The sequence below is a fragment of the Corvus moneduloides genome, chromosome 3 (genome assembly GCF_009650955.1).
Source record: "Corvus moneduloides isolate bCorMon1 chromosome 3, bCorMon1.pri, whole genome shotgun sequence".
NCBI lineage: Eukaryota > Metazoa > Chordata > Aves > Passeriformes > Corvidae > Corvus > Corvus moneduloides.
Genome location: NC_045478.1, coordinates 78,644,671 through 78,671,461, shown reverse-complemented (window position 1 = coordinate 78,671,461; position 26,791 = coordinate 78,644,671). Strand labels below are relative to the sequence as shown.

Below are 26,791 nucleotides of genomic sequence, written 5' to 3'. Positions count from 1 at the left end.
ACCTGTCCTGGCTGTCTCCCCTCCCAGAATCCCATTCTCCCCCAACTTCCTCACTAGTGTGGCTGTACCAAAAGCAGAAAAAGCCTTGGCTCTGTGTAAGCCCTGCTCAGCAATAACAAAAACATCTCTATATTATCAACCCTGTGTTCAGCACAAATTCAAAACACAGCCCCATACCAGCCACCATGAAGAAAATTAACTCTATCCCAGCTGAAACCAGCACACTTGGAAAGCAGAGTGGTGGGGTTACAGCATCACCTGTTTCTGAGACTTTAGTGACTGAAGAAAGTGGTTTTATTCCTGCACACCTCTTTCTGTGTGCAGGAGCTAACTGCTTTCTGCTGGACATGGTTTGGCTCTGCAGGAATTCACAGGAAGCCAGTTTCTTTCCTGTTCAACACAGCACTGCCATAGTGTTCATTCACTGTTCCTGAGTGTCTTCCTCCAAAAAGGTTTTGGAGCAGACAGTGGGTCTGAGCACCATGCAGACAGCATTTGGGAGCAGTCACACAGGGCTGTACAACTACAAATGAGTGAGTGTTTCATAGCCAGAGGAATATGTTTCTCTGGTCTTGCAGGGGATGGGGAGCAGGAGTGTGGGGTTGACAGGGGTGCCCACACAGCTGTGGGAGTGCCAGGAGCACAGGCCAGAGTCCCAAACTCCCAGTCTCTTCTCTCAGGAGCAGAGCCATCCACTTCATCTGCCACTGCTAGCAAAATGCCCTGCTCAGTGAGCTTCTCCTGTGAGCTTGGCTCAGTGAATCTTTTTTAGCTCTGCATGCCCCAAGTTTCCTCACAGTGCCCATCATCTCTGATCCAGGGCAAGTGGCAGGTGCTGGGGCAGCAGGTGAATGTCAGTGCTGGGGCAGGATCTGGCAAGCTCCAAAACCAGCTCCTTTTCTGCTCCAGAAACAGCCCCCTACACCACCCTTGGCCCCCTCAGTGGCAAAACCAGCACATATTTCTCCTGAAGCAGCCTGGCTGGCACTTACAGTGCTGTCCCTGGACCTGGATGTCTCACTTTGTGTGGGGTGGCAGGAGCAAGGGGGTCAGGGCACCATGGTGGATTTTTGCAGGGAGAAGTCCGATTCACAGGAGGCTCAGGCTGGATTCACACCAGCAGGCTGGGGAGATGAAAGTCAGTCTAACACAGCTCTCCAGGGCCAACAGGTTGCCCGTGCTGAGTGGATAATTAATTATAAACAATATATGCAGACGTCAGCACTCTCTGGGGGAGCAGCTCACAAGTGGTGCACAGGTTCTTTTCAAGAGCATCCATTTGTCAAAACCATTCTCAAGATAATTTCTGGTGCCTTGGAGGGATGCTGTACTTCAAGCTGGGGTTTTTCCCACTGGGCACAGGTTTTGCTTGCTCCCCATCCTCTGAGAACCAAAATCTGCATGCCAAGCCATGTGACAGCAGAACTGAGGTACCCTTCTTGTAGGGATGCTGCAAGATCCATAGCTGCTTTTTGACTGCAGCTGGCCTTTTTGCTGACTGTCCTTGTGACAAGGCTGCTTTGCTGGAGTGGGTTAGGATGGAGAGAACTAGAGGGGACAAACAGGTGTCTGGAGACAAATGTATTGAAATTTTAATCAGGAGAGACTTGGGGAAATGGCTGCAGTGTTTTCTTTTCTGCATTTTAAATCAGTACTGGTTTTGCTGAACAGCTGGATTTCCTCCCAAGAAGTGATGAGGGAACCCTTAATACACGATGGTCGATTTTACAAAATGCTGTATGATGTGAGGGGCTGCAGACACACACCCTGCTCCCTGCCAAGGTAGGCTGGTGGTTTAACACAACAGCTGGAGGAGCCTTGGGCTGGCGGGGGTGTGTCGCCTGCTGGCCACGCAGCAGGGGCCGGGGGGGTGCAGGACAATGGCAGACCACAGGCCAGGAAGGCTGACATCCAGCCCTGATGGCTTCACAGTGGTGCTGACAGAAGGGCTGAGCCCCTGCTGCAGGGCTGTCCTGCCCCCGGCAGCCACCAGCAGGTCAGCGGCATGCGCCTCACCCTCCCCGGGGTGTCTAGCTTTTCCTTGCCTTGCAGCAGCGTATCTTCCAGCTCCCTCCCACAGGTAGAGCCGGGGGGATGCCGAGGTTAATAACCCAGACCCAGAAAGTCCTTTTCCAAAAAGAAAACTGCAAAGCTGGTGAGTGGTTGGTGGTGCTTAGCACGTATGTGTGTGCTCCGGCTGCTGGCCGGGTTTGCTACCGAGGCAAAGGAAGGGGCACGATAAGACTTTAATCTCCCTCTTCACTGGGGGATAAACGAGCTCTGACTACAGAGGCGTTTCCCAGCCCGGTAGCCAAAAGGCTGATCACACGCCTCTCGCTAGCTGCCCAGAGCTGCTCTCAGGGGGTTTGCACATCTGCAGACTCGGAGGGGTTAAAAATAAATCCCACCCCGCTGATGGCACATTTTATGTCCATTTAAAGGTGTGCCATGCATTTCCATCCCAACAGTCCTCTGTGGGACCTGAGCAAATGCCTTCATGGTGCTGACGTTTTGTTCAAGGCTCTTTCTGCTCCCGAAGCCCGTGGCTGCCCGGGCTGGCTCTCCACTCCGGCTGCTATTTCGGGGGGCTGCATTTGCCCCCAGCTGCCCTGTTCTGAACGAGCAACTGCAGTGCGATTGCTGATACACAGCACATAATGAGTTTATATTTCTGAGCGAGGCAGGGAGCTGTTCTCTAAATGAGTAAAACATTCTTTTTTTTTTTTTTTCCAATAAGCCGGAGAATACCTGTTAGAAAAGCGGCATCCTTTCTGCGACTTTTTCGTGCTGGCCGTGTGGGGTGGCTGTGCTACTTTTTGGGGTGAACATCCCAGCAGCGTGCCGTCTGGCACATGTGTTCCTCCAAGCGTCTTCCACGTGCGCTCGAGGAAACATCTGGGGCTGGACGTCTGTGCCCCAGCCACCGCAGCTCGTGTGGGACCCAGCCCTGGCCCGGCCCCTTTGGAGCTGCAGGGGTCGGCCCCCGCAGCGCTGCCACCTCCCTACCGCCGGTGGGCAGGGGTCTAACCTGTGTCAGATAGGGCCCGGCCCTGGTCAGCACTGCAGGTCAGGGAATTTCCCACCCATGGCTCCTGGCGCCGAGGAGGCTGCTTGGGGTGCAGGTGGCGTGGTTATAGCACGTAAACAGGCACCTGAGCGTATTTGTAAGAAGCAAAAGCAAAAAGGAGCTGCTGCGGGTTCTGCTATGGAGAGGAGCAGTGAGGGGGGGGCGTGGTGGCACTGCCCTGCACCCTTTGAAGCATGTGGTGCTGCTGCTGCGCTGGCAGGGAGAGGAGAGCAGGGAGCAGGGAGCAAGGCAGGAGCCCACAACAGGGGGATGCCAACAGGTTTCCTTCCCAGAGTGATGCTGGCAGGAGCCGTGTGCTGCTTGCAAGGGGCCTTTCTCTGCTGGCAACCGCCAGGTCATGCACAGACCAGGCCACCACTTCATGCCATATGAAACCCAAGAAAGCTTGGATAATCTCCAAAGGGTGGATGAAATTCCCATATCAAGCAAGCTTCACTGTAGCTCTGCTAAAGTCCAGGGAAGTTTGCCTTTGTGGGAGGACCTGGGTACTTTTATAAGGGGTTCCATTCCTCCCCCCGGAGCCCCCAGCCAGTCAGTGTAGCTGAGACCATATTAGGGATGCCTTTCCCTGAGTCTGAACTATGTGTTTCCATCACATTCCCCACAAGAAGGCTCCCTGCAAGGTTTCCCCCTACACTGTCTTAAAGAGTCCGTGAAGGTAACATCTTTGGGGTGAGAAGCAGGGACGATGGGGCCCTATTGCTCATCCTCCAAGCCAGCACTTATCCCAAATGGGTATAAGTGAGGACAAGCCAAGGTGCCAGCGGAGAGAGAAGGGAGAGCTGTCAGCCTGCATGTGATTTTCCAGCTTGTCTTTGCCTTCCTCACCACCATTTCCCAGTTTTTTCTGCTGCCCCTGTGAAATTTTGGAAGCAGTTTAGAAGCTCAGCTTGGCAGCTGAGCCCTACCCCTGCTCAGAGCTGAACCCTTGATGTGACTGGCTTTATTTGGGATGAAATCTTTGCAGCCCCCCACCAAGAGGCTGGGAGTCCTGCTCACCTGCAGGGTACGGCCGAGGGCAGGTAAACCCCTCTCGGGAGCTCCCTGCATAGTCTTCCTCCTGTCCCCATCGTGGCATCCTCCTCCACCCTGTGTCCTCATCAGGAGCCGGGGGGTCCTTTGGAACTGTTTCTCTAGGTGATCTGGGGAACAACTTCTAATACACTACTTCTTCTGAACTGGTGCTGGAGGTGCTTCAGAAAAAAGTGAGATAGTTGTGGCAACCTTCAGTGAATGGTCTCAAAGCACATGGTCATGGCACTGAGATCCTTAAATGGAGTTTATGCTGGGATGAGGGGTTTTTTGTTGAAGAGCCACTTGTTTGCAGGGGGAGGATCAATGAGATTAGGTTACAGAGACTTCACAAACTGACGGTGAAATCAGCCCAGAGTCAGCACTGAGCTGCCAATAATTTCTGGTGTTTAAAAGCAGATTTGGAAATAAGAACTTGAGCCGGCCTTGTTCCCAAGCCTTCTCATTTCAGATTCTGTGAAGTTTTTTCAAGTATTGAATTATTTTCTGCAGATCATTCGTTATTACCCATCAATTCACTGCTTGAGATCCATCACTGTGCAGGCTGCTGTTAGGTACAGGACTGGCACTGGGCCACCATATGGGGAACTGTGAGGCATGTGGGCTCCTATGCTGGAAGTAACATCCCAAAGCCACAGAAACAGCTTCTGTCCCCATCACCTAGAGGCTGACTCTAGCCCAGCAGTGATGGTCTGAAGGACTGACCTTTCAAAGTTTATCATTTCAGCAGCACTCCCTTACTGCTGTGAGGTAGGGAGCAGGTTACAGCACAGGTGTTTGTGTTTCGCCCCAGAAATTTTATGTTCTCTCAGTGACAGATGGGCTCTCTGAGGTAGCCATTAAATGCTGGAGATTTTGAATCCCTTGCTTGTGGCAAATGCTGTACCAGCCTCTTGGGTGTTGTCCAGGGCCAAAAGAAGGAGAGGAAAATGCATCTGGGATTGCAAAAGGAACGTGAGCAGAACCAACAGCAAAAGTTATCCTGACCAGTGGCTGGATTGCTGCCCCAGAGCTCCAGAGGGAAGGGAGTATGAGCTGAGAACAGCTTTGTGTAGCAATATGAGCTTGAGATAAGGCTGAAGGAAAGTGTGTGGGCTCAGATACTTCTCCATCACCTGTGTCTCCCTGAGTGGGTGCACTCGGACTGCCTCCTGCCTCAAACTGTGGAGGTGGCATCCTGCAGGCGTTACTGAGACCATGAACTCAACAATGTCTTGCACGTTGCAAGTGGCTGTGCTGGACTCTGCCACTTGGAGCGTGATGCAGGTCTGCCTTGATGACTTTTTGGGAGTGAGATCCCACCACATGGTGAACTGCCTCAATCCCTGTTTGTCCTTTAAAACCAGATTTGGAAATATGAACTTGAGCTGGCATGTAGCTGAGAGTGGGATCTCCTGCACTGCCCATGGAGCAGTACATCTGGGAGCTAGGTCCTTGCCTTGGCCATGGGACAGGCAGCTGCTGAGCAGGGTCACCAGCCAGCCTGCTGGTCGCTGGGGCTGCTCAAGCAGGAGACAAAAAGGGACAGGTGGGAAACGTCTCCCAATTCTCCTGCCTCTTACTCACCTGGTGTGTAAACTTGATTTTTCTCAGAGGGAGTAGGCAGCCTGCAAACGTGTTGCTGGGGACAGTGCCTTGACAAGCACCCCCTTACTGCAGACTGTAAGATCAGGTTCCGTGCTAGGACCCACTTGACCAGTCAGCAGTGGTGTGCAACCTTGCAACCTTAAGGACTCAAAAAAAAAAGGGGAAAAAAAGAACTGATACCAGTATGGACTTTGTTCTTTGCCACTGTAACAATTTAAAACTAGGAGCTGAGCTGTGTTCACACCATGTGGGCAACAGTCAGCCTCTCTGGGTGCCCAGTTTAGGACTCAGAACTGCAGCAACGAGAAGACACTCAGGAGTGGGAAGTGTCTCTCCCTGCTCCTGGCCAAATTACTAGCACACAACCCAAGGAGCCACATCTCTCTTTTCATCTTTTAGAAAGGTGAATGGAAAGTGTGGACCTTTGACAAGACTCAGAGGAGCTGCTAAGGTTGCTGTGAACTCTGCTGCTGTGGGTGCTTGGAGGCACAGCCACTCAGCTGTAATGGCAAAAAGCTTCAAGCTGTTCCAAGAAAAATGTCAGATTTTCACAAATAACAGGATTTGTGATCAGAGCTGCCAGAAGAGGGGGTGCAGGGCTTTCCCAACTGGTCGCAACTCACAATGGCCGTGGTCAAGTTTTGCAGAGCTCTGGATACTGGGATCAGGCCGTTCTGGGAGACTTCTGCAGCCAAGTGCACTACTGCTGACTAACCTGCCCCTAAGAACATTTGAACCAGCTCTTCTGATCCTTCTCCCAAGACAGTGTTACCCTGTGGGCAGCTGGTGTAGACCTAAAAAGGATAATAACTCATGAAACCAAAGAACCTGCATCTGCAGGATTAACCAGGCTACTATTGACAGCATGACGGCTTGTTTTGTGAAGTGACTGGGACAGCTACCCCCAGTATTGGCAAAGATTCACTGATCTAGGTGAAAGCAGAGTTTACAGGTCTAGGAAGACTGTGCTTTTCTCCCTATCTGGGAAAATTTTCTTGCTGATTTGGATTTTATGCTGTTAAATACTTCAAAAATACATTCCTCTTTGAGAAGCAGCTTATTTCTTTTCCCTGGTTTCTCTCTCCTCCAAACTTTACCCAAGCAAACTCAGCAGCCCAGTTTCAGACTCTGACAGCTCCTGATTCGGCTGGAAGCCAGTCTGTGGATATGAAAGATGTGTTGACATGTAATTTTTCCACTCCAACTGCATATAAACTGTCCACTATTCCCCATTATTTCCTGGAGCTAGAGAGAGGTGCAACAGCAAAAGACTGCAAGACAAAACCATGTGTAAACTACCCATGTGACTACCCGGTGTTTTTCTGGACTGTACTCTGCAAAATAACATCCATGCTCATTTTTCTTTACCTGCTAATGTTTGTGTAAAACTCAGGCTATGTCTCTGCTCTTGACTTTGCTGTGGTTGTTTCAGACAAAAATAAGGCTGTTTCCCAGACCAGGCTGCTGTCCTCCCTAGTGGGAATGGTACTCCCATTGAAATGGGGTAGTGGAGGAAACTGGGGTTTGGCATCAATCAGTCATCTGTCATGGATCTGGTCAGAAACTCTAGACCTACCTTTCTACCTGGTTTGCTATGTGTAGAAGAAAAATAATAAGAATTAGGAGGCAGCAATAAGATCCTCAGGGGAAAAGTGCTTTACAAGGAAAAAGCGTGCTTAGAATTTCAGTGTTATGATTCAAATGGTGTCTTTATTTCATTTTTTAATGAAGGCAAAAATGCAGTAAAGTATACAAGGGAGGAAATTCTAATGTTAGTATCAGCCTCATAAATGTTGTACTTCCTCATCCAGGAATCATTTAATAACTGGCTATTCTCAGTACATGAAAGTCTCTGCCATGAGGTATTGAAGCCAAAACTCATTAGGATTAAATTAATAATAATGTTTATACAGCTACACTGAGAATATCCAGAGCTGCTGTGTCGAGGACGGGGAATGATTCTTGTCTGGCACATACAGAGCTGCTTGGCTGTAGCTGGAGGGGTGAGGGAGGAGTTGTTCTTCACCCAGGACGGTCTCAGCATCCTGCCCCAGAGCTGCTGAATGTCTCTGGAGCTGGTTTGGGATGTTGGGCGCTGTGGCCTGGAGGTTTCTGCACTGTATGTGTCAAGATTAGATTGTGGCAGGGCATGGGGAATGTGGCTGACAGCCACATTCAGCCTCTTGCTTGCCTCAGCCTCAGGTAATGTGTGAATTACAGCATCAGCTCTGCTGTGTGTCTCTGCACACTTCTGTCACAAGTCTTCTTACACAAGTGGTCCCCAGTTGCTTTCCAAGCCTTGCTGCAGCTCCTTCCCCAGGCACTGTGGGATGTACACGCAAACTGTTGGATGGGAGGGTTGACCTGCGAAGGAGAAACTTAAGCAGGAGTGTGAAGGTGCAGCTTACCTCGTAGCACAGTAGCACACGGGCAGCTGGGTGCTCATTTTCATGTCAGCAGGAGTACTAAGCCTGTGCAGTACCATAGAGAGGATGGGTGGAGGCAGCTGCTAACACTACTGTGTTATTCATGAAGTATTGACACCTTGCAGGCTCTTGTGAAGATTAGGTGCCTCCTCTGAAGAGTGCAGAATTTAGGGAAAAAATTGCAGAAAATGGGAACTCACAGACTGTGTGCCAGGATCTGGAGCTTGTCATACTGGCATTTCCTGTGTGATGGCTGAGACACGGATCAATGACTGGGCAGTAGGTTTATGAGCACCCCAAGAGAAGCTTGGTTCTGCAAAAGGGGATCCCTACTTGATAGAGAAGTCAACAGAGAGTATCCATGTACCTCTGATATAGCTGTGTCTTCTTAAACTGATGTCATGGTTCAACCCCAGCTGGCAACCCAGTACTGTGCAGTCACTTGGTCACTCCCCTCACTCCTTGGTAGGGTGGGGAGGAGAATCAAGAGAAAAGAACAGGTAAAACTTGTGGGTTGAGATAAGAACAGCTCAATAATTGAAATAAAGTGAAACATAGTTCCAATTATAATAATAACAATAATAACATATAATGATAGTAATAAAACTGGGAGGAAGAGAGAGATAAAACCCAAGAGAAGCCAGTGCTGCACAGTATAATTGCTCACCATCCACTGACTGATGCTCAGCCCACCCCCAAGCAGCAATCAGTGGCTCCCAGGTAACTCCCCCCAGTTTGCATACTGGGAATGATGTTTTATGGTGTGGAGCATCCCTTTGGCCAGTTTGGGTCAGTTGTCCTGGCTGTTCTCCCTCCCAGCTTCTGGTGCACCTGCTGGCTGGCAGAGCATGGGAAACTGAAAAGTGCTTGATTTAGAGTAAGCACTACTGACCAACAGCTACAATATCAGTGTATTACCAACATTATTCTCATACTTAATCCAACACACAGCACTGCACCAGTTACTAAGAAGAAAATTATCTCAGCTGAAACCAGGACAACAGGGAACAGAAGTCCTTTGAGAAAGGAAAGATTGATATAATAAAATACGTGGAAAAAGCGGCAGCATTTTCATAACCACAAGTGACCAGCTAAAACTGTGCAGGTTGATTCAAAATGACATTTTGTACAAAATAACATTTTATAAAAGGAAAGGAAATTCTGCAACCCCCAGACCTTGCTTGCTTATATGAAATCCACTTATGTCATCTCCTCATATAGACTGAGCAGAGTATCAGAGTAAGAAAACAGAGTCCAGGTTAATTGTGGAGCAACCCGCTCTCCTCTCTAGACAGCACTGCTACAGCTGCTTTCTCTAGTCCTGTCTTCAGTTACAGGTGTTTTAAAATCTATTGTTCCCTGTTATTTTCCAAGAAATGCCCTCTCTTAGAGCAGGTGGTGCTGAGGACGTGGCTGGATCCCAGCGAGACCACTAAGGGCAAAAGGAGAAGGCATCAGGGACAACCCAGATGCAACTGGAGCCCTCAGTGGGGGTAATAAACGAGTGAGGCAGCTCCCAAATATAATCCTCAGGATAGCACTGGGTGAGGGGAGAAAACTGCTGCATCTGCCTGGTTTTATTCCGGTGCAGTATGTGAGCAAGGCTCCTGCTCGTCTGCCTCGGGCAGGGCGCTGTGAGTGTCACAGCATGGAGAGAAGGAGCCCTCAGAAGGAGCTCCTGTCTCGTTTTTGAGGCAGTTGAGTGGGAGTAGGTGCCCTGCTATTTCGGTGCCTCTCTTCCCAGTAAATACACTGCCCAGACTCTGCTCCCTGGCAGCCCTATCACCACCCACCCTGAGCGCAGAAGGCAGAGCTGAAGGGAGCTGGGGGAGTTACGATGGGTTTTAAAATGGAACCTAACAAGTTGATGGATGCAGAAGTACAGCGTGTCTGCCTGAAGCACCAGGCGCTGGCTGTCACTGCAACTGGCCTCTCCTGACTGCATTTTCCTGAATCGCAAAGAACAGCCGGGATTTGTCCAATATCCTGCTGTCATCGGGCTGTTGACATAACTGCAAGGGTTGGGGCATTGTGAGGGCTGAAGGGAGGTAACCAGGTACTTCTGGAAAGGTCAGGCAACATCTCCGTCCCTTTCACTCATGCCTGAGCACCACGGGGTTGGAAAGCCTCAGCCAGTCCACGCAAAACCAGGGCTAAATTCTGCTCGATCTGAGCATCGATTAAACTAAGTCAATTCGGTTATGTTAGCCGTATCGAGGATTGCGTCACTCTGCCGCGCAGGCAGAGGTGCTGAGTGTAACACCCGCCCCCTCACCTTAAAGCCACCAACACTTTTGTTTCACTGGAAGAGTGTGGGCCAGCGTTCACCATCCCGGGAATCCGCGCCAGCTTGTGTTTTTTCATTTATCTCAGTCAGGGGACGCACAGGGCAAGGCAAGGAAAAAAACCTGTTTGCTTCCTTATTAGTTAAAAAAAAAAAAAAAAAGCAGTTTCCTAGAACTGTTTCTGAAAATCCGTCAGTGCCCCCGTGTGTCGGAGCGGGGCCTGGCGAGGAGGCCGGAGAGCCTCTGTGCCGAGCCTGCGCATGGCAAGGGGAGTCAGGTTTGCAGGGGTCCAAAACGGGGCGCTCGCAGCCCGTCGGGCGGGGGGATCACGCTGTCCCCTCCCAGAGTGTGCGCGACACTGTGGCAAAGGCTCTGCAGCAAACCCTTTTCAAGGACAGTCATGTCCCACAGGGGCACGACTCGCTGCGATGCCCTAGAAACGGTGTGTGGGAGAAGGAAACATCCAGAAATCGCCGAAGAGCCGGGGGTGCGTGTCCGTGTGCGGGCAGGCAAGAGGGCGGAGGGCGGCTGAAGAGGCCGTCCCGGTTTCTGCATTTGCCTCTAAAGCATTTCATATCCCAAGCGACGGCGGCCGCCCAGCTCAGGGCTGGATTAGGCCAATCTGTTCTGGCGCTCCCTGGAGACAGGTTTTTAAAGCAGATTAGCGCAAAATGGAGAGTGCTGCTGCAGCGTTGCCCTGTTGTTGCAGAGGCGTTCGCCTCCCTCCGGCCGGCCCCGGCTGCTGCCCATCCTGGTGCTCTTACAGAAGCAGAACGGGAGGCAGCAGCTCCCCCGCGGTTACCCCGCGGCCCGGGGCGCCGCACACAGACGGCGCTGCTGCTGCTGCTGCTGCTGCTGCTGCTGCTGCTGCTGCTGCTGCCGCATCGGCCCTGACGCGCTGCGCGGACTCGGGCGGTCTCAGCGGGCCCCGGCAGGCGCTGGGCAGCGCCAGGCTGCCCCTCCGCGGCGCGGCGGGGAGGCTTTCCCGGAGCCTCCCTTGGTGCAGGGATCACCCGGGGCCCAGCACCCCTACTGCTGGGCCCAGGGCTGCGGTGCTTTGGTGTATTTATTAATTATTTTACATTTAATTTAATTTAATTTAATTTAACTTAATTTAATTTAATTGTCATCCTCTCTCACCCTGTTCGCTGTGCCTCATGCGCCTGTCCCCACGCTCCAAGCATCCCTCCCCGCGCGGGGCGGGGCCGGACGCCGCTGTTTGGATTTAAACGTTGCAGCGGGAGGGGGCGGGCTCGGCCGGCAGATCCCGGCTCCCGGTCCCCGGCTGCGGCTCCCGGCTCCCGCTCCCGGCTCCGCCATGGTGGTGCCGGCGCGGCGCGTGAAGACGGAGTACATGAAGCGCTTCAAAGAGCCCAAGTGGGAGTCGTGCGGCGCCTGCTACCTGGAGCTGCTGCACTACCGCCTCAGCCGCCGGCTCCTGGAGCAGGCGCACCGGCCCTGGCTCTGGGACGGCTGGGAGCAGGACAGCGGCAGCGGCGGCGGCAGCACCGCCGGGTCCCCTTCGCCGCCGGGAGCCGGCAGCCCCGCGGCCGCGCAGGAGGAGGAGGCGGCGGGAGCGGCAGCGCCGAGCGAGGCGGGACGGGCCAGCCCCGGTAGGGAGCGCGGGGGGGACACGTGTGTCCGGTGCGGCCCGAGCCCCCTCCCCGCGGCGGGGCCGTGCTGCCCTGCCCTTCTCCGCGGGGTTCGGCAGAGATGGCTCTGCTTGGGCCGCCCGGCCGCGGCTTGAGGGCCGATCCCCGATGCGGGGGTGCCCGGGCCCGGCGGAGTGGCCGTGCGGGGGCACCCGGCCGCCGCCTGGCCCGTCTTGCCCGCCCCCAGGACATGGCCCGGGCGTGGAACGGCTCATCAGCCAGCCGGATCCTGGCTAGGCCTGCGGAAAAGCCATAGCTGCGGCATCGGAGGTGTCCCTTTAAAGAGCCGAGTGGTGGTAACTCTCATCCTGAGTCACAGCCACTTATGTAAACTGTTGCCATGGGAGCCGAGCATCTCTGCAATTATATAAGCAGGTTCTCGGGCAAAAGCAGCGGCAAATTGGACTGTACGCCAGTGGCTGGCGCTTAACGCAATTGCTTTCCTGGATCTGCACGTGTAATGTGTCTCGGCTGAACACTTGGTTTTTAATGCCGCCTGAGGTTTGATCTTGGGCGCACAGCTGAGTGCGGACAACTTCATAGTCTGAACAGGTGCAGAGCTGATAACATTCTGTTCTCTTCTAGCATTGAATAATTCCCTTTTGGTGTCTCACCATCTAACTAAGAGAGTGGTTAGGCAGACAATAACACTGTCAAGCTTCCCAAGCTGGTATTTTTTTATCCCATAAGATATTGTTTCTTACCTGTAGTGAAAGAATTACTCTATCTGGCAGCCATTGATTAGTGTTTTGACATGTTTTTTGAATCATCTGTCTATCTGTTGTACAGTAGCAGGGAAAATCCTTGAGAATTGGTCAGTTAAGCCTCGTGCTGCTTGTTTGTTTGTTGTTTGTTTTTTCTTTTTTTTTTTTTTGTTTTTTTTTTCTCTTGGAGTTAGATGTGCTTGTTTGGAGTGGGGAAAATAATCTGATTCAAAGCCCTTTGGGGCCTGAGCTTTCCAGAATGATTTGTGTTCTGATATTCAAGACTAAACTGCATTCACAGACCTTAAGAATACCACATTACACAAAAGCTTTAGCTACGCTGTCATCTGTTCCAGAGGCTGGTGTTTCAGAGCATATTAGCTATGTGGGGTTCTGCAGTGAGCTGGGTGGGCCTTTGGCACCCAGGCCTCCCATGGGGGTGCACACAGCTGCTGGGGTAATCCACTCCACCTCCCCAAAGCTGTTGCTCTGATTCCAGCTGGGATAATTTTATACCAGTATCTGGTACAGTGCTGTGTGTTGGATTCAGTATGAGAATAACATTGATAACACACGGATGTTTTTAATAGTTGCTCAGTAGTACTTACCCTAAATCAAGGACTTTTCAGTTTCCCATGCTCTGCCAGGGAGCAGGTGCACCAGAAGCTGGGAGGAAGCATAGCGAGGACAACTGACCCAAACTGGCCAAAGGGATATTCCACAGCCAGGAAGTCGTGCCCAGTGTATAAACTGGGGGGAGTTGCCTAGGAGCCACTGACAGTGCATCACTGGCTTCTCTTGTGTTTTATTCTTCCCTTTTCATTACTATTATGAATTTTACTTTATGTCAATTATTGAGTGGTTCTTACCTCAACCCCTAAGTTTTTCTGATTCCGGTTCCCATCCCTCGGCGGAGGGAGGGGGTGTGTGACTATGTGACACTTAGTTGCTGGCTGAGGTTGAAGCACAACAGCTGTGCAGTGGTGGAAGCACCCAGCTCACCAGTGCGGTACAGAGTATTAGCAGGCCTAGTCTTGCCCTCCTCAATCAGGCCTTGAGGAAGTTAGACTGGGAGCACGTGTGGAAGAACTACATAGTATCTCAGTGAGAAGCAGAACTAAGGAATTGCAACAGATCAGGGAGTGGTTGCATGGGAAAAGGTGATGCTGTCTGAAGGCTTGGCTTTTAGTGGCAGGAGATGAAAGCTGTTGAAGCTGCACTCAGAACCTGGCATTCCCAACTTTTCTGATGCAGTTTGAATATGTACAAGCCTGGGGCAGTTGAGGTAGGAACCTGAATTTCTTTTCATTCTTCTTGTTGAGCCTGTGGATAGAGCACGTAAACCTGCTACAATCTGATGACGCTGGCAGTTGCCAAGGCTAGAGACTGCTGGCCAGCATGCTCTGCTCACTCCTTAGCCTGCTCCCTGATTCGCTCCCCGACTCCTATCTAGGGAAAGATCCAGCTGGAGTTACTTGGTAGCCTGATTCTGGTTGGGATTTCACAGGGAATAAAAGCTTGTTGGCTGTGCAGGCACTTTCTGTGGTCAGTGATGGTGCGTGTGACTATCCAGTGTGTGCATAGTTGTGTCCTCAGGCCTGTATCAGTGCCAAAGGGACTGTGGAGCACCAGTGGCCTGGCAGGCTGCAGGGTTTTGGGCAGTTGTGCTTCTGTAACTGATACACCTTTGCCATGGATGCTGTAAGGGAATGCCTAATGTTCTGCTAGGTCCTTGCTATGTGATACTTAGAGTGGGAGAAAAATCTGTACTTAATATTTGCTTCTTTGCCAAATGGCTTAGGACAAACATTTCTTAACTTCTGCAAGTATTTAAGGGCTTTGCTAAGTCCTTAGCAAAAAGACTGAAAACAGCTCTGCTTAGGCAGCTGGATTTAGTGGATATTTATTGTATCTTAATGCACATATAATATAAGGAGGTGACTCAGTTAGTACTGGACAATTCTAAGGATGTATTTTTCTTCTGCTTACTGGCTGGCTAATTAAAGCATGTGGAGGAGATAACATAGAAACTACCACTCTGAAGCTTCTACTATTAAACTGCTTTTTTTTTTTTTTTTTTTTTTTTTTTTTTTCTTTGAAAGAACTTAATTACACTGAAGTGCTGTGGGGGTAGCTGAGTGTGCTCATGTTGATGACATCTTTTGTCTTCTGAATCTGACATCCGCCCACATGCTGGAGCATCCTAGCTGTTACTTGGCTACTGCTGCTCCCTGCTGTTCTGTGCAGAATCTGATTTCTGCCTGAGTGATATTGACAGTGCCTGTTGCCAAGATGGTTGGCCAGCACTTATGTTGTTAATATCTGAGGTAAATGCAATTCATAATGGTGTGTGCGGCCCTGGTTTCTTCTTTCTCCCGCTGAGATGAGCCCGTGCGTGTTTGTAAAAGTCGTGAATGCTTCTGGTGCATGTAGAGAAAGTGGATGTAGGCAGCTTGGCTTTAAGGTTCAGTGGTGTTGGTCTAAAGCAGTACCAATGTGAACCCCTGGGGCAGCACGTGGGACAAAGATGCTTTGTCACTGTGTCTTGCACTGAAGCTATGGCTGAGTAGCCATATGATACCAAGGTATGCTCGGAGGCAACTTTGGGTTAATTCCTTCTGGGCCTCCACTTGCAGCAGCTGTTTGTGAGATTGTTCTAAGGAACATGCCCAGGCGTAGATGTGCTTTAAACATAATCCAGCAAAATCTTGACCTAAATCAACTGGTGTAGTTGTGGTGTAGACACATCCTCAAAGCTGTCAACAGAGCCCAGTGGGCTGGTAAGTAGAAGACAGAAGTTCTTGGCAGCAGTGCTGCTGTCAGACCTGTTGCTTGTGAAATGACACTGCTGCACACACGTGCAGGATGAAGGCATCTTTCAGTCCTTATTGCCATTTTGCCTTCAGCAATTTTGTGCAGTGGTCTTAAGTGACAGCAGTGACAAGCTGCCATCAAAGGAGTTGCCCCAACAGTATTTGTAAAGCGACTGATCTGGATTAGTGGAACTAAACAGAAGATCCAATTTCAGACTTGTTCCCTGATCTTGTCTGTCATCATGTCGCAGGTGTATTTGCTGGCCCATGTACGTGGGAAAGAGTAGCTTGTGGTGGGGAAAGAAGGCAAGGCTATCAATTCAGGGGTTTATAGTACTGTTACTTAAAGTTGCTCCAATTTTTTTTTTCCTTTGGAAACAAGCTTTGCTGTCAAGCCAATCCAGTAATTGCTTTCCAAACTCTGCTGCAGATGAGGCTTGTGTGAATCTAACCAGCTCTGAGCTGCTGTGTGGCTGCTAGCTCCAGTGTTGCCTCACACAAGATCTGCCTTGAAGAATGATGCTGCAATCTGTTTCATCTGTAGTAATTTACTTTCTACCTAGCTGCAGTTTGTCGATACCCACAACTGGTTATGTAGCACCTTCAAGAGGTGTTGGAGACCTGCCCCATTTGGGGAGGTGTTGGCACAAAAGCAGGAAACTCCACGTTCTGCCTGCAGCAATTCCAGCACAAAGTGCTTCTCCTGATGCTGGGGTACTGCTGTAAGGAGCCGACATCTCCATACAGAGATAATACTGCTGACCCCTGTGACCTGGCCTGTGGGTTTAATCAGAAGGCTGCTGATACTTGCAGTAAGTCAGCAGGGCCCTTGAAATGGGGGTCCTGTCTGTCCCCCCGGGCATGCAGTGTTGTGGGAGAGAGCAGCTCCTCTGGAGCCCTTCCCGCTTGAGCCAGGAGCGGAGCTGTTACGCAAGCGGGGCGATGCAGCAGGGTTTAAGTGACCTCTTCTGGGCAGGAGCTTTCAGCAGCCGTGTTGGGTGGGCCTGACAGACTTGTTCTGCCTGTTAAGCACTTAATCCCCTCCTGTCCATCCAGTGTTCTCTGCTTAGCATCCATGATGCAGTTTTAAACGTTTCTAGCTTTCCCCCTCTCCTGTCTAATCCCTGTAAATGCTGCAAGCTGGTCAGTTCTGAGTTTCCTGTGTCTGCTGGAGCTGGTGCTCTGCATGGGAAGGAGAAGATGGGTAGGTGTTGCTGGTGCCTGGACTCCCTGAGCAGCTGGGTCTAAGTCCTGCTGTCAACTGCTGCTTTTCTGACTGCCTGTGAAAAGTGTTGCCTAAAAAAAAAATGGCTTGGGTATAAACCATAGTTTTAAATAAAAGGCTTCAATAACTTAGAGATCTTGAGCCTTCCCCAGCTGTGTCCTGTGTAAATGCTCTGTAGGAGTGGGTTCATGGAAATACCTGCTCTAATAGCAGGTGTTCATAAGTGCTACAGTGCACTCTGGCATACAGCATTTACTGCAAGGCTGTGCACAGGACTCTGCGTGCCATTTACCCATATGCTTTTATTGCTATTTTGGGACAAGCTGGCTCAATCATTTCTGGACCAGCTGGAGCTATATCCTAGTGAGCAGCATCCCCAGGCATGGCTGGTGCCTTGTTTTTTAAAGCTAAACTATCCATATAACTGCAGAGCCCCCACTTTCCTGTATTTTTAAGTCTCTAAATACCACTTCTGCTGTTTATGAAGTCTGTGTTGCTCCATCCTCCTTTGCAGAGAGGGAAGATGCCATTTTCCCTTGAATGGAGGATGGAACAGCTTTCCAAAATGAAAGCACTCCTGAAAGCAGAATCAACAGCAATATGTTCCCTTCCAGTGCTTAATTTTCTCAAAACAGTGCTTCCTTCTGATAATGGACCCAGGCAGTCTCTCCTTTGGAGTGGCTCTGCAGGGAGATGCTCAGATAATATTTTGTAAGGGGATAGCTCTGTGCTGCCTGTTTGTAGCCTTGATGAATGAGCTGCCTTGTTTCAGAGGTGAAGCTGTGCGTCCCAGAGCCCAGGACGCAACGCAAAACAAGTCTACTGCCACACTGAGGTCACTGCTGCTGTCTTTTACCAGCCTTGGCTGTAGTAACTGAAACTAAGTCCAGCCAATATTTAGGTATGTAAAATTCATCTAGCCATTTTTACTCTCGATATGCTTCTGCTTTGGCCTTGACTGATTTTTTTTTTTTTTTGTTCTTTTGTGGGGTCATTCAACTGAATTCTTAACAAATACAGCTCTAAATACTTAAACATTGCTGGCCACTCTTGACCAAATACTCAGCTATGTTGCAGTATCACCTGTAGATGAATGCTACACCTGCACATCTTGGAAGATGGGTATAGGCAAGCCTGAATAAGGCCCAGCACCAGGGCCTCTGTGCTGGTTGACAGCAAGTAGAAAGCATGCTGGCAAGGCTAACACCTAGCAAGAGAGCATAAGGCTTGCCTTAGGGGAACTCTGGGGCATGGAACAAGTCTTGATATCTTTACCCTGCAAATGTGAAGTGAGTGCAAGAGTAAATGGGTGCTTAGCCAATGTGCCAGGCAGGTAACTTCTATTTCATCAGAACTGGATGGATGCAGAATTGAAATTAAAGCAGTGTCAGATTGGGCATGTACGTGCTTGAAATCACAGCAATTAGCAGGAATGGTTGCAACTTCATCACATGATTGGCAAGACCTTCTGCCTTTAATGATGAAGACACTTGGGTAAAAATTGTGCTACTTGTCCATGGTCAACCTGTCAATATGTAAGCAAGCCCTAAAACGGATGAACTCCCTATGACAGTGAAGGAATTCCTTCTGTCCATACCAGCATATGTTGGTGGTGGCTGAAAGTGCTGAGACTTGGAACAGAGGTGGCTTGGAGCTGGTCCCCACCAGAAGATGGTGTGGTAGGAAACTCGCAAGTTTGGTGTGTTTATATCAGCAGAGTTTGAGTGATCACTGTGCGTGTCAGAAAACAGTATCTAATGATCAAAGGTGGAGACTTGAAGGGAATTGGTTACTGGAAGGGAATTGGCAGACTCCTATGCTCTTAGGTGAATAAAAGTCTTTAGTTGCCTTGTGCATAAAAGGCATGGTTGGCCTAAAAGTCACAGAGATGTCAGATCACAGTGTCTGCCTGTGCCTGCCCACAACGTCTAGGGGCCATGTTCAATGTCTAGCATACACTTCCAGCTTGTCCATACTACTGCTGAAGATTTGCAGGATGGAGAATGAAAACAGGGTTCTTTGTATGTACTTTTTTCCATGGTAATTTTTCACTAGTGTACTGTAAGCAGTATATCTGATTAACTTGCTCATTATAGAGTAATGGAATTGTTTAGGTTGGAAAAGACCGTTAAAATTGAATCCAGCCATGAACACAGCACTGCCAAATCCACCTCTAAAATCTATGTCTCAAAGTGACTCATCTACATATCTTTAAATACCTCCATGCATGGGGACCCAACCACTTCCCTGGGCAGCCTGTTCCTATGCCTGGCAACAATTTAGGTGAATACATTTTTCTTCATATCTAGTGTAAACTTCCTCTGATGCAATTTGAGCCCACTTCCTCTTTTCCTGTCACTTCTTCCCTGGAAGAAGAGATGGATCTCCCCCCCCCCCCGCCCTCCCAGCTACAGCCTCCTTTCAGGCAGTTGTAGAGAGATGAGGTCTCCCCTGAGCCTCCTTTTCTCCAGGCTAAACAGCCCCAGCTCCCTCAGCTGCTCCTCATAGGACTTGTGCTCCAGACCCTTCCCCAGCTCTGTTGTCCTTCTCTGGACATGCTCCAGCACCTCAATGTCTTTCTTGTAGTGGGGGTCCCAGAACTGAACACAGGTGTGGCTTCACTGGTGCCACAAACAAAGGAAAACTAGTTCTTCCCTAGCACTATAATGCAAGAAGATTGGATCTTATGGAACAGTTGTTTCTCTGTGTTTTTATTAATTAATATTTTATATAATGCTGATTCAGCCCTCAGTGGTGATCTAAAACTGTGGTGATTCAGCCTTTAAATGCTCTTCCACAAACCCTGCTCTCCATACCCAGTGTCTGGAGGACTTTTGCTGGCCCTTTGCTATGGAAGGCTTAAATGTGTGGGAGAAATGAGCCTTGGAGAGTAATGTCTGCAGAGTCAGGTACTTTAAATATACAACATAATTCACCGATCAGGTGGCAAGGGTGATGTCCACCACTTTGTGGGTTTTTGCTTCACACTCTCCTCTCTTTCACAAGCAGAAAACCATGACAGAGATATATGTATAAACAGGGAGGTTGAAAATGAATCACTTTTTCCAGAGGAAGGTGATAATATGAGGGATTTAATATTGCACATACTCTTACCAGACTTCATCTCTGACTGGCTAGCAGCATCTATGTGGCATTCAGTGCTCCATCTGGTTGCTGTCTGAGAGATGCAAAGATGAAATAGCGAAGACAGAACATCACTGGAAACAGTCTTTAAATTCTGCCTGGAGCTGTTGATTATCTGTAACCTCACTGGTGAAAGGCATTTTTAAGTGTGTAAAAGCTGTATTGTAGTCGCTAAAGAAAGAATGAAGACATTTAAGCAAGGTATATGTCTGCTACTAAGGAAGTAATGACTTCTTGCATTTCTAAAAAAAGCACAGCTTCAATGATGTATTGAGAGGCTGTGCAAAACAGACATTAATATGCTGTCATTGGGAGCTTAAAGCATACCTTTTTTTTCTTTAGAGAAAGAAAAAGAAGAACAGGAAAAGCAGGAGAAGGAAGAGCAAGAGAAAACTGTAGAACATGCTCCTGTAAAGGAAGCAGACAAAACCAGCCGTACAGGACGACGTCCGAGTCGAAGTGCCTTGTCCAGTCGTAATGATCGAAAATCAGCCAAAAGTCCCCAAAGGACAGATGCACCAAAGGAGAATAAACATCCATTTGCTCTGTATGGGTGGGGAGAAAGACAGACGGATACTGGAAGCCAGAAAACTCACAATGTCTGTGCTTCTGCTTCGGTGAATGAAGTAAGTAAGAACTTCTGTTTCATTAAAAGGCAGTGACTACTTAGTGCCCAGAGATGTCTTAGTATCTAGGTAAAATTTCTAAGGGGTCCCTTTACTTGAATGTATGGAGATTCCAGCAGTAGATCCTAGCAATAAACCTGCAGAGTCTTGAGATGCCCAAATAAGAGTTCTTTACTGTTAGGTGGTTTGGATACTTACCAGGTTTGACTAATACTTGCAGTTCTAATTACAACCTGGGTGTCGTGTCTCTGGCTGTTACAGTGTTACCAGCAAAACTGGCAGGTATAAAAGTATCTCTGCATTCTGAATTTCATGGAAACAAGAGATAAGCAGGTAGCTGGCACCAGGCACCCCACAGCAGGCAGGTATATAAACACTGGGGTATAAAAACACTTGTGCTTTGAAAGAGTGACTTCTGCAGGGGCACCTCCTAGACTAAGAGCCTCACTGAGATGGTACAAACGCTTTTCTGCTAAAATGTCTTGTCTAGCAGCCTGTTTTGGTGGGTTGCCAGTAGGAAATGTTGCTCGCAGCAGAATGGTCTATCAGATGGCTGATGGATTACAAGGCTGGTGTAAATATTACCAAAATAGCACAAATAAAATTCATGTGGTCATGGACAGCACCAGGATTCTGCTGTACTGGGGCTCTGTTTCCTGGCTTAGAAACAGCAAGGGAGTGTTATAACAGATCCATTTCTTTCTTCTCTATAACTCTCCTAGGCTGGTAAAACATAATCATTAATGCACCCCTGCCAGCGTCTTGTTTTACTTATCTTACTACTAATGTACAGTCTGAATCTATGACACAAATACCTGAGGACTGAGGTGGGGGTTGTCATAATGTGCAGGATGGAGCTGGCCTTTAACGGGCTGTCTTGGAATGGGTTTGAAGCCCAGGCTTTTCCTTCCTGGACAGCTCAACCCTTTGAGCAAAATGAGGAACTTGGGCCTCACAGCTTTGGAGAGAAGCTGCCTTTCTTGATAATGGACACTAATGCAGAATTGATAAGTTTTGTTCAGTGCTCAAAATAGTTGACTGGTGCTTTATGTTGAAGCCTAGAAGAGGCTGAAGCCTGACTTGGGCAGATATATTTCTACTTTATCTTAGACTTCTAACATTTCTTATGCTAGAAACAGTAATGCAACACCTCAGCTTGGGTCTTGAGTTTGGACTGAGTGGGCAGAACACTCCTGAAACACTCCCAATTATGTAGTGTTTTGTCACTGAGGATGTTTCTTTATGTATGACTACTTACAGCCTGCTCAGGTTACTTGTCTTTGCATGCCTGAAAGGTGTTACTTTTTCCTAACTGAGATGGGAGACAGAGTTTTCAATCTGGAGATATAAGCAAGCAAACATAGAGACTGACTCTTCATATTAAATTTTGGGGGAAATATAATTCATTAATATAAAAATGTATGTAATTGTGTGTTCAGCATATTGTTCAAAATTAAGATCTTTAGTCTCTAGTAAGGGATCCTCCAGGGTTTGGTCTTACTAATATGGCTTAGGTTTTAAGGGATGCTTGGGCATATTGAGGGGTGTTTAAGATTTTAAATGATAGAAATAGAGAATTGAAGGTTTTAGAATACATCTGAGTAAGACTATGAAACATTCGAGATTTTTGCAATCATTTAATAGTTTGAAATGTGAAAGATAATGCAGAACAGAATTTGAAGCACTTTTCATGAAAAAAAAAATCTGTGTTCAGTTAGTGGTACAAATTTCAGAAGAAAATACAACCTCGCTCACAATCCCTGTTCCTTCAGGATGGGGACTGGGACAAATAAAAAGTGATCCTCGTCATTCCTGACAGGTTCCTAGGCTGTTTTCCTTCTGTAATGGTGACTCTGGTCTTTTAGATTCACGAATCTGCTTTACGAGCAAAGAACAGGAGACAAGTGGAGAAAAGGAAGCTTTCTCAGAGGCGAGTGCGATCAGCAGAAGCAGAAAACACTTGGCGAACAAAGCCCTCCCCACCAGACAACCCCTGGATGACAGAGTACATGAGATGCTACTCAGCAAGAGCTCTCTGAACCCGGATTCCCTTAGGCATCCTCAGAAGAAGTTACGCATATCAGGACACTGGTGCAAGGAACCAAACTACTTATGCAAGGTTTTTATAGGGAGTTTCCAGCTGTTAAAATATTTGTTACAATGTTTTTATCTTGGCTACCTACCTCACAGTGGGGTGTATCCTTGGAGCCATAACATTTGAAGAGGCTTTTAGATATAACTACCCAAACTTTTAAATAATTCCCCTTTTGGGAATTTTTCTAATGCTTCAGTTAGCTTGTTTTGAGGGTGGGAGGGGGAACCTTAGCATACAGGGAGTCAAAGCAAACACTTTTTTGATCATGGTTACAAATAATCTGTTTTCCCTTATTTGAAGTACAAGTCATGGGGAGATGGTATTGGGGAAAGACTTTAAAGGAGTGATGGAGGTGCCTTTGTATTTATAAAATGATTTAACACTTTTATGAAAATAAGCATATGAAGACAGGCAACAGGATGCCAGTATGTCTGGTAATTAGCACTAATAAATGTAGATGCTTTAGGCAGACAAATACCAAGCATTGTCTGTATACAGAAACTTCAGAAACAACAACAAAAAAACCCAAACAAAACCCAATCTTGTTTGATTAGTGAATCTGCTGATGCTAACATTTATCACTGTTTCTAAGGTCATTAGAATAAACTACTCATTTTCAGGGCAAGAAACAGCTACAGGATGGTTTTGCTGTAGCTGTTCCTGTTGTACCAAAAAACTAATGTAGACAATCATTATCTGATAGCTGCCACTCAATAAGCAGTTACTTGTCCTACAAACATAGAATTGTACCACTGTACTATCCTTGTGGTCACACTTAGTCTGTACTTAATCATGTAAATGCATTTATTGAAGGAGAGGGCTGACTCCTTTCTGGTGAGGTCTATTTTTAACACTTCAGAGTATCTATTAAGCTCAGTGGGGGTCAGAGTGCAATATGCATTCCACTTGGAGGTATTGTACAAGTATATTGTTAAAGGGTTTAAACTTGAAATTTGTGTTGATAAAACTTGCAGATGAAGTCCTGAGAAACTTGCTGCCTCTTGAAATTGGTGCAGAGCCCCTCACTTGTGGGGGGATGGGGAGGGGGTAAGGGCTAGGGAAAGGAGGGGTGTATCCTTTAGTAAACAAGAACATATAATGAAGTTTGAATACTTTTGTTTTGTAGGTCCTACTTCTACATAGTAAGACATTGTGATATCCTTGGTGGTTTTGTTTCCCTCAGGTGGCTGTAAATTTTTTTTTTCAGTTTGCTAACTACGCTTTAGGCAGATGATTGCTGTAGTTGTGAGCTTCAAAGTTTTGTTCAGATGTGTAGCGTGTTAGTTACATATGTTGGTTATCTCAGTTTAGTTGTTTTGAAGCTTGTGCTTTACAGGCTGGACACTTTCCCACAGGAAGCATACTTGCACTTCTGCAGCAGAAACCTGCATTAGTTTTAGCTTCATTCCACAATCTCAGTGAGTAAGCAGGACTCTAGAACTACTATTGCAACAGAGTACACATGCTTAGTGAAAAGTCTGATTGTGCTCTTGAAGAAAGTAATATTGTGCAAAGGGTCCAAGCACTGCTGCCTCCTAGTGTCTATTACACCACTAAAGGTTTCATTACCCACAATTTTGTTAAGATGTCCTAGAATCTATGAAATTATAATCTGCGCTTTTTTAAAAAACCTGTCTTTTAAGCATAAAGCTATAAAAATACAGACAACTCTTGTTGAAGGCTACCTATTTAAGATCTTACAGCTTTTAAGTCTGGGAAAGCACAGTATGATTAAGAACCCCTGTATTTCAACTGCTACCTAAAGTACAGGCTAGAACTTCCTGAAACTTTAGAACAGTGCCCCAAACTGGGGAAAACCATTCCAGAGGATGCCTTTACTCCATATGAGATTCTTTTGATTTCCTTTTATGTTGTTTTCCTCTTTAAATAACTGCTGTAAATATGCTTAGTTTGCTTCTGATGCTGTTGCAATTCCAGAAGCCACTCAAGCTTTGAACAACAGTGTCAAAGCACCAACTCAGTAGTGTTTAACAGCCTTATTCAATAAAAACTTGCCTGTTCCTGTTGCCCACAGGCTTTGTAGGCTTTATGTAACTACAGCAGATGGATTGTGCCCTCAGTGCATTTTGTCACATTCACACTCAACAGTTTCCTTGATTGTGTAGGGCAGGACTCGTCTTGCCACGCTTTCAAAGACAGCTTCTACAGTTCTCTCTTCCCACAGGGAATGGAGGAGCTAGGATGACTATGTGCCTGCCTTAAGTACCCATATTTGGATAAGGTGTATCTCCCATTAGGTGTTGGTGTTTTCAATAATTATCGGAGGCTTAAGTGTCTTCTGCCTTGGATACTGGGAACCAAACTTAAAACATCTCCAACAGGCCGGTTTAGGTGTTCAGCAGAGCATGAAAATTTTCAACAGCGCCAAGGCTGCTGTATACTGAGGAAATTGTCTAGCTCTAATCCTTGTCTGGTCAAGAGCTGTCCGTCACAAAGATCACTTACTAGAAGACAGCAGAGACACTGATAAGGTCTTGTGAGTTGTTGCTGTTGTGTTTTTTCAAATGGTCGGTAGCCAAAACAATCCTGGGTGCTATGTTGGTACTATCGGGGTTTAGGTAATACAATGCCTGAAGTGAGGAGTAAATTATTCTGCAAATCAGGTAGCCTTCCTGCATTTGGGCATTACTTGACTAAAAAGCTACTATTTTGCTTAGACTACAGGAAATAGTACAGTTCTGATCACTGCAACCTCTATGCGCAAAGTATTTGGCCTGGAAAACTGCTGGTGTTTTGATGTCAACAAATGAAAAGCCAGTTGAATTGTAAAGCAGAACTTTCCAGATGTAAAAGCTTTAACTGTATTCCATAGATTCCTACAGGAGGTGGCCATTTTGCTTCAAATTGGACTCACTAGAAAATAGAAAACCTAGTGAATGTCTCCCTATCAATTAAGGAATTTCTGAACTTTGTCTTGCATGGACTCTTGAATTTAGCCAAGTGGTGAACACTTCTCACTCCTGTTTTAGAAATAAAACTTTTTGCCAAGAACACAGTAAATACTCAATTGTCCAAAGTCTTCATTAAAATTACTGTTTATTCCTTTATGTTTCTGAAAGTACTTAGCTAAGTGGAGCAAGAGTTTTACAATATATTATGCTGCAGTTTAACTATAGTGTTGTGAAGACTAGTGTTTAGAGTGTAAAATGTTACCATGCACCCTGCCTAAGAATGTCCTGTAAAATACAGTAGCATGCCTGTTCAGTCACTGCTGTCACATCTTTGCAACTATGAAATACCGACTTTTTCACAGGAAGCTGAGATAGTCAAGGTGATAGCTAAACTTAGAGCCAACTTCAACAAAACTGAGGGACAGACCTGAATTTCTGGTAAGAATTTTATCCAGGTAGCACATGCACATTTAAATTCAATTTTTAACACATAGGGAAGCGTATCTGTTCTCACTTTTTATGGTATAATGTAGTGCCACTGAACTATAAAGGCCTGACTTTTTTTTTTACTGTGATAGGGACCAAATCCTAGCAATCTGAGGGCCTAATGTGTGGTAACCTGGATGTTCCAGTTTCTTTTCCAGCTCAGTGCACTCAGCAGCAAAGCCATAAATGGAGCCTGACTCAACACCTTGACAAGTAGCCTCATGAAATTAGGGGTACAAGTAAATGGGAAGCTGCCTCAGCTATTGTTAGCACTGAATTCACTTTAAAAACAATAGGGAAATACCATCTAAGCTTGAAGCAATATGTGTTTTTTAAAGTTTTTAAACAGTATTTGTTTTTAATGCTTCTGTATTGTCTATTATTAATAGTGTAGTGTCAACTTGTACATGTGAATAAAATGAGTGACACAAAGTGCCTGGACTGCTTGTACTGTGCTTTTTGGGGTCTCAGATTTTTTTTTTTCCCCCTTACAGGGCACTTTAGTCCCTGCATGCAAACTGTGGCTTCTGCTTGTCCCAGATATTATCTCCTAGAATGTAACTGACAGGCTTCTGTAATGACTAAGGTCGGGTATGAAGTTAGATTACAGTTACCATTCCAGTCTCTTATGTTCCTCCTGTAACTCTCCCAGAGATTCTTAACACCCTTTCCCAACTTGAATCACATTTTTACCCCTACTGTGATAAGAAAAGAAC

At 47.4% G+C, this 26,791-nt stretch overlaps 1 protein-coding gene and 1 long non-coding RNA gene across 3 annotated transcripts; one reads left to right on the top strand and one right to left on the bottom strand.

The window, feature by feature from the left end:
* Window positions 1-7,397: 7,397 nt before the first annotated feature.
* Window positions 7,398-11,506, bottom strand: LOC116440943. Of its 2 annotated transcripts, none has more exons than XR_004238813.1 (2): window positions 10,409-11,506; window positions 7,398-8,071 (listed from the first exon to the last, which is right to left on the bottom strand). It is a non-coding gene; the product is annotated as an uncharacterized LOC116440943 (long non-coding RNA). The 2 variants fall into 2 exon arrangements; XR_004238814.1 differs by lacking the exon at window positions 10,409-11,506 and adding an exon at window positions 8,501-8,657.
* Window positions 11,507-11,649: 143 nt separating this feature from the next.
* Window positions 11,650-26,510, top strand: CCSAP (centriole, cilia and spindle associated protein). Its single transcript, XM_032102320.1, has 3 exons — window positions 11,650-12,031; window positions 20,299-20,582; window positions 22,448-26,510. The coding sequence occupies exons 1-3, from the start codon at window positions 11,737-11,739 to the stop codon at window positions 22,619-22,621; spliced, it is 753 nt and encodes a 250-aa protein (XP_031958211.1). The 5' UTR covers window positions 11,650-11,736; the 3' UTR covers window positions 22,622-26,510.
* The last annotated feature ends 281 nt before the right edge of the window (window positions 26,511-26,791 follow it).

Bases quoted from the DNA above. Each gene is read 5' to 3' on its own strand.
- CCSAP (XM_032102320.1), top strand. From the start codon at position 11,737: ATGGTGGTGCCGGCGCGGCGCGTGAAGACGGAGTACATGAAGCGCTTC. The intron at 12,032-20,298 runs GTAGGGAGCGCG...TTTTTTCTTTAG, and splicing joins GGCGGGACGGGCCAGCCCCG to AGAAAGAAAAAGAAGAACAG. The intron at 20,583-22,447 runs GTAAGTAAGAAC...CTGGTCTTTTAG, and splicing joins CTTCTGCTTCGGTGAATGAA to ATTCACGAATCTGCTTTACG.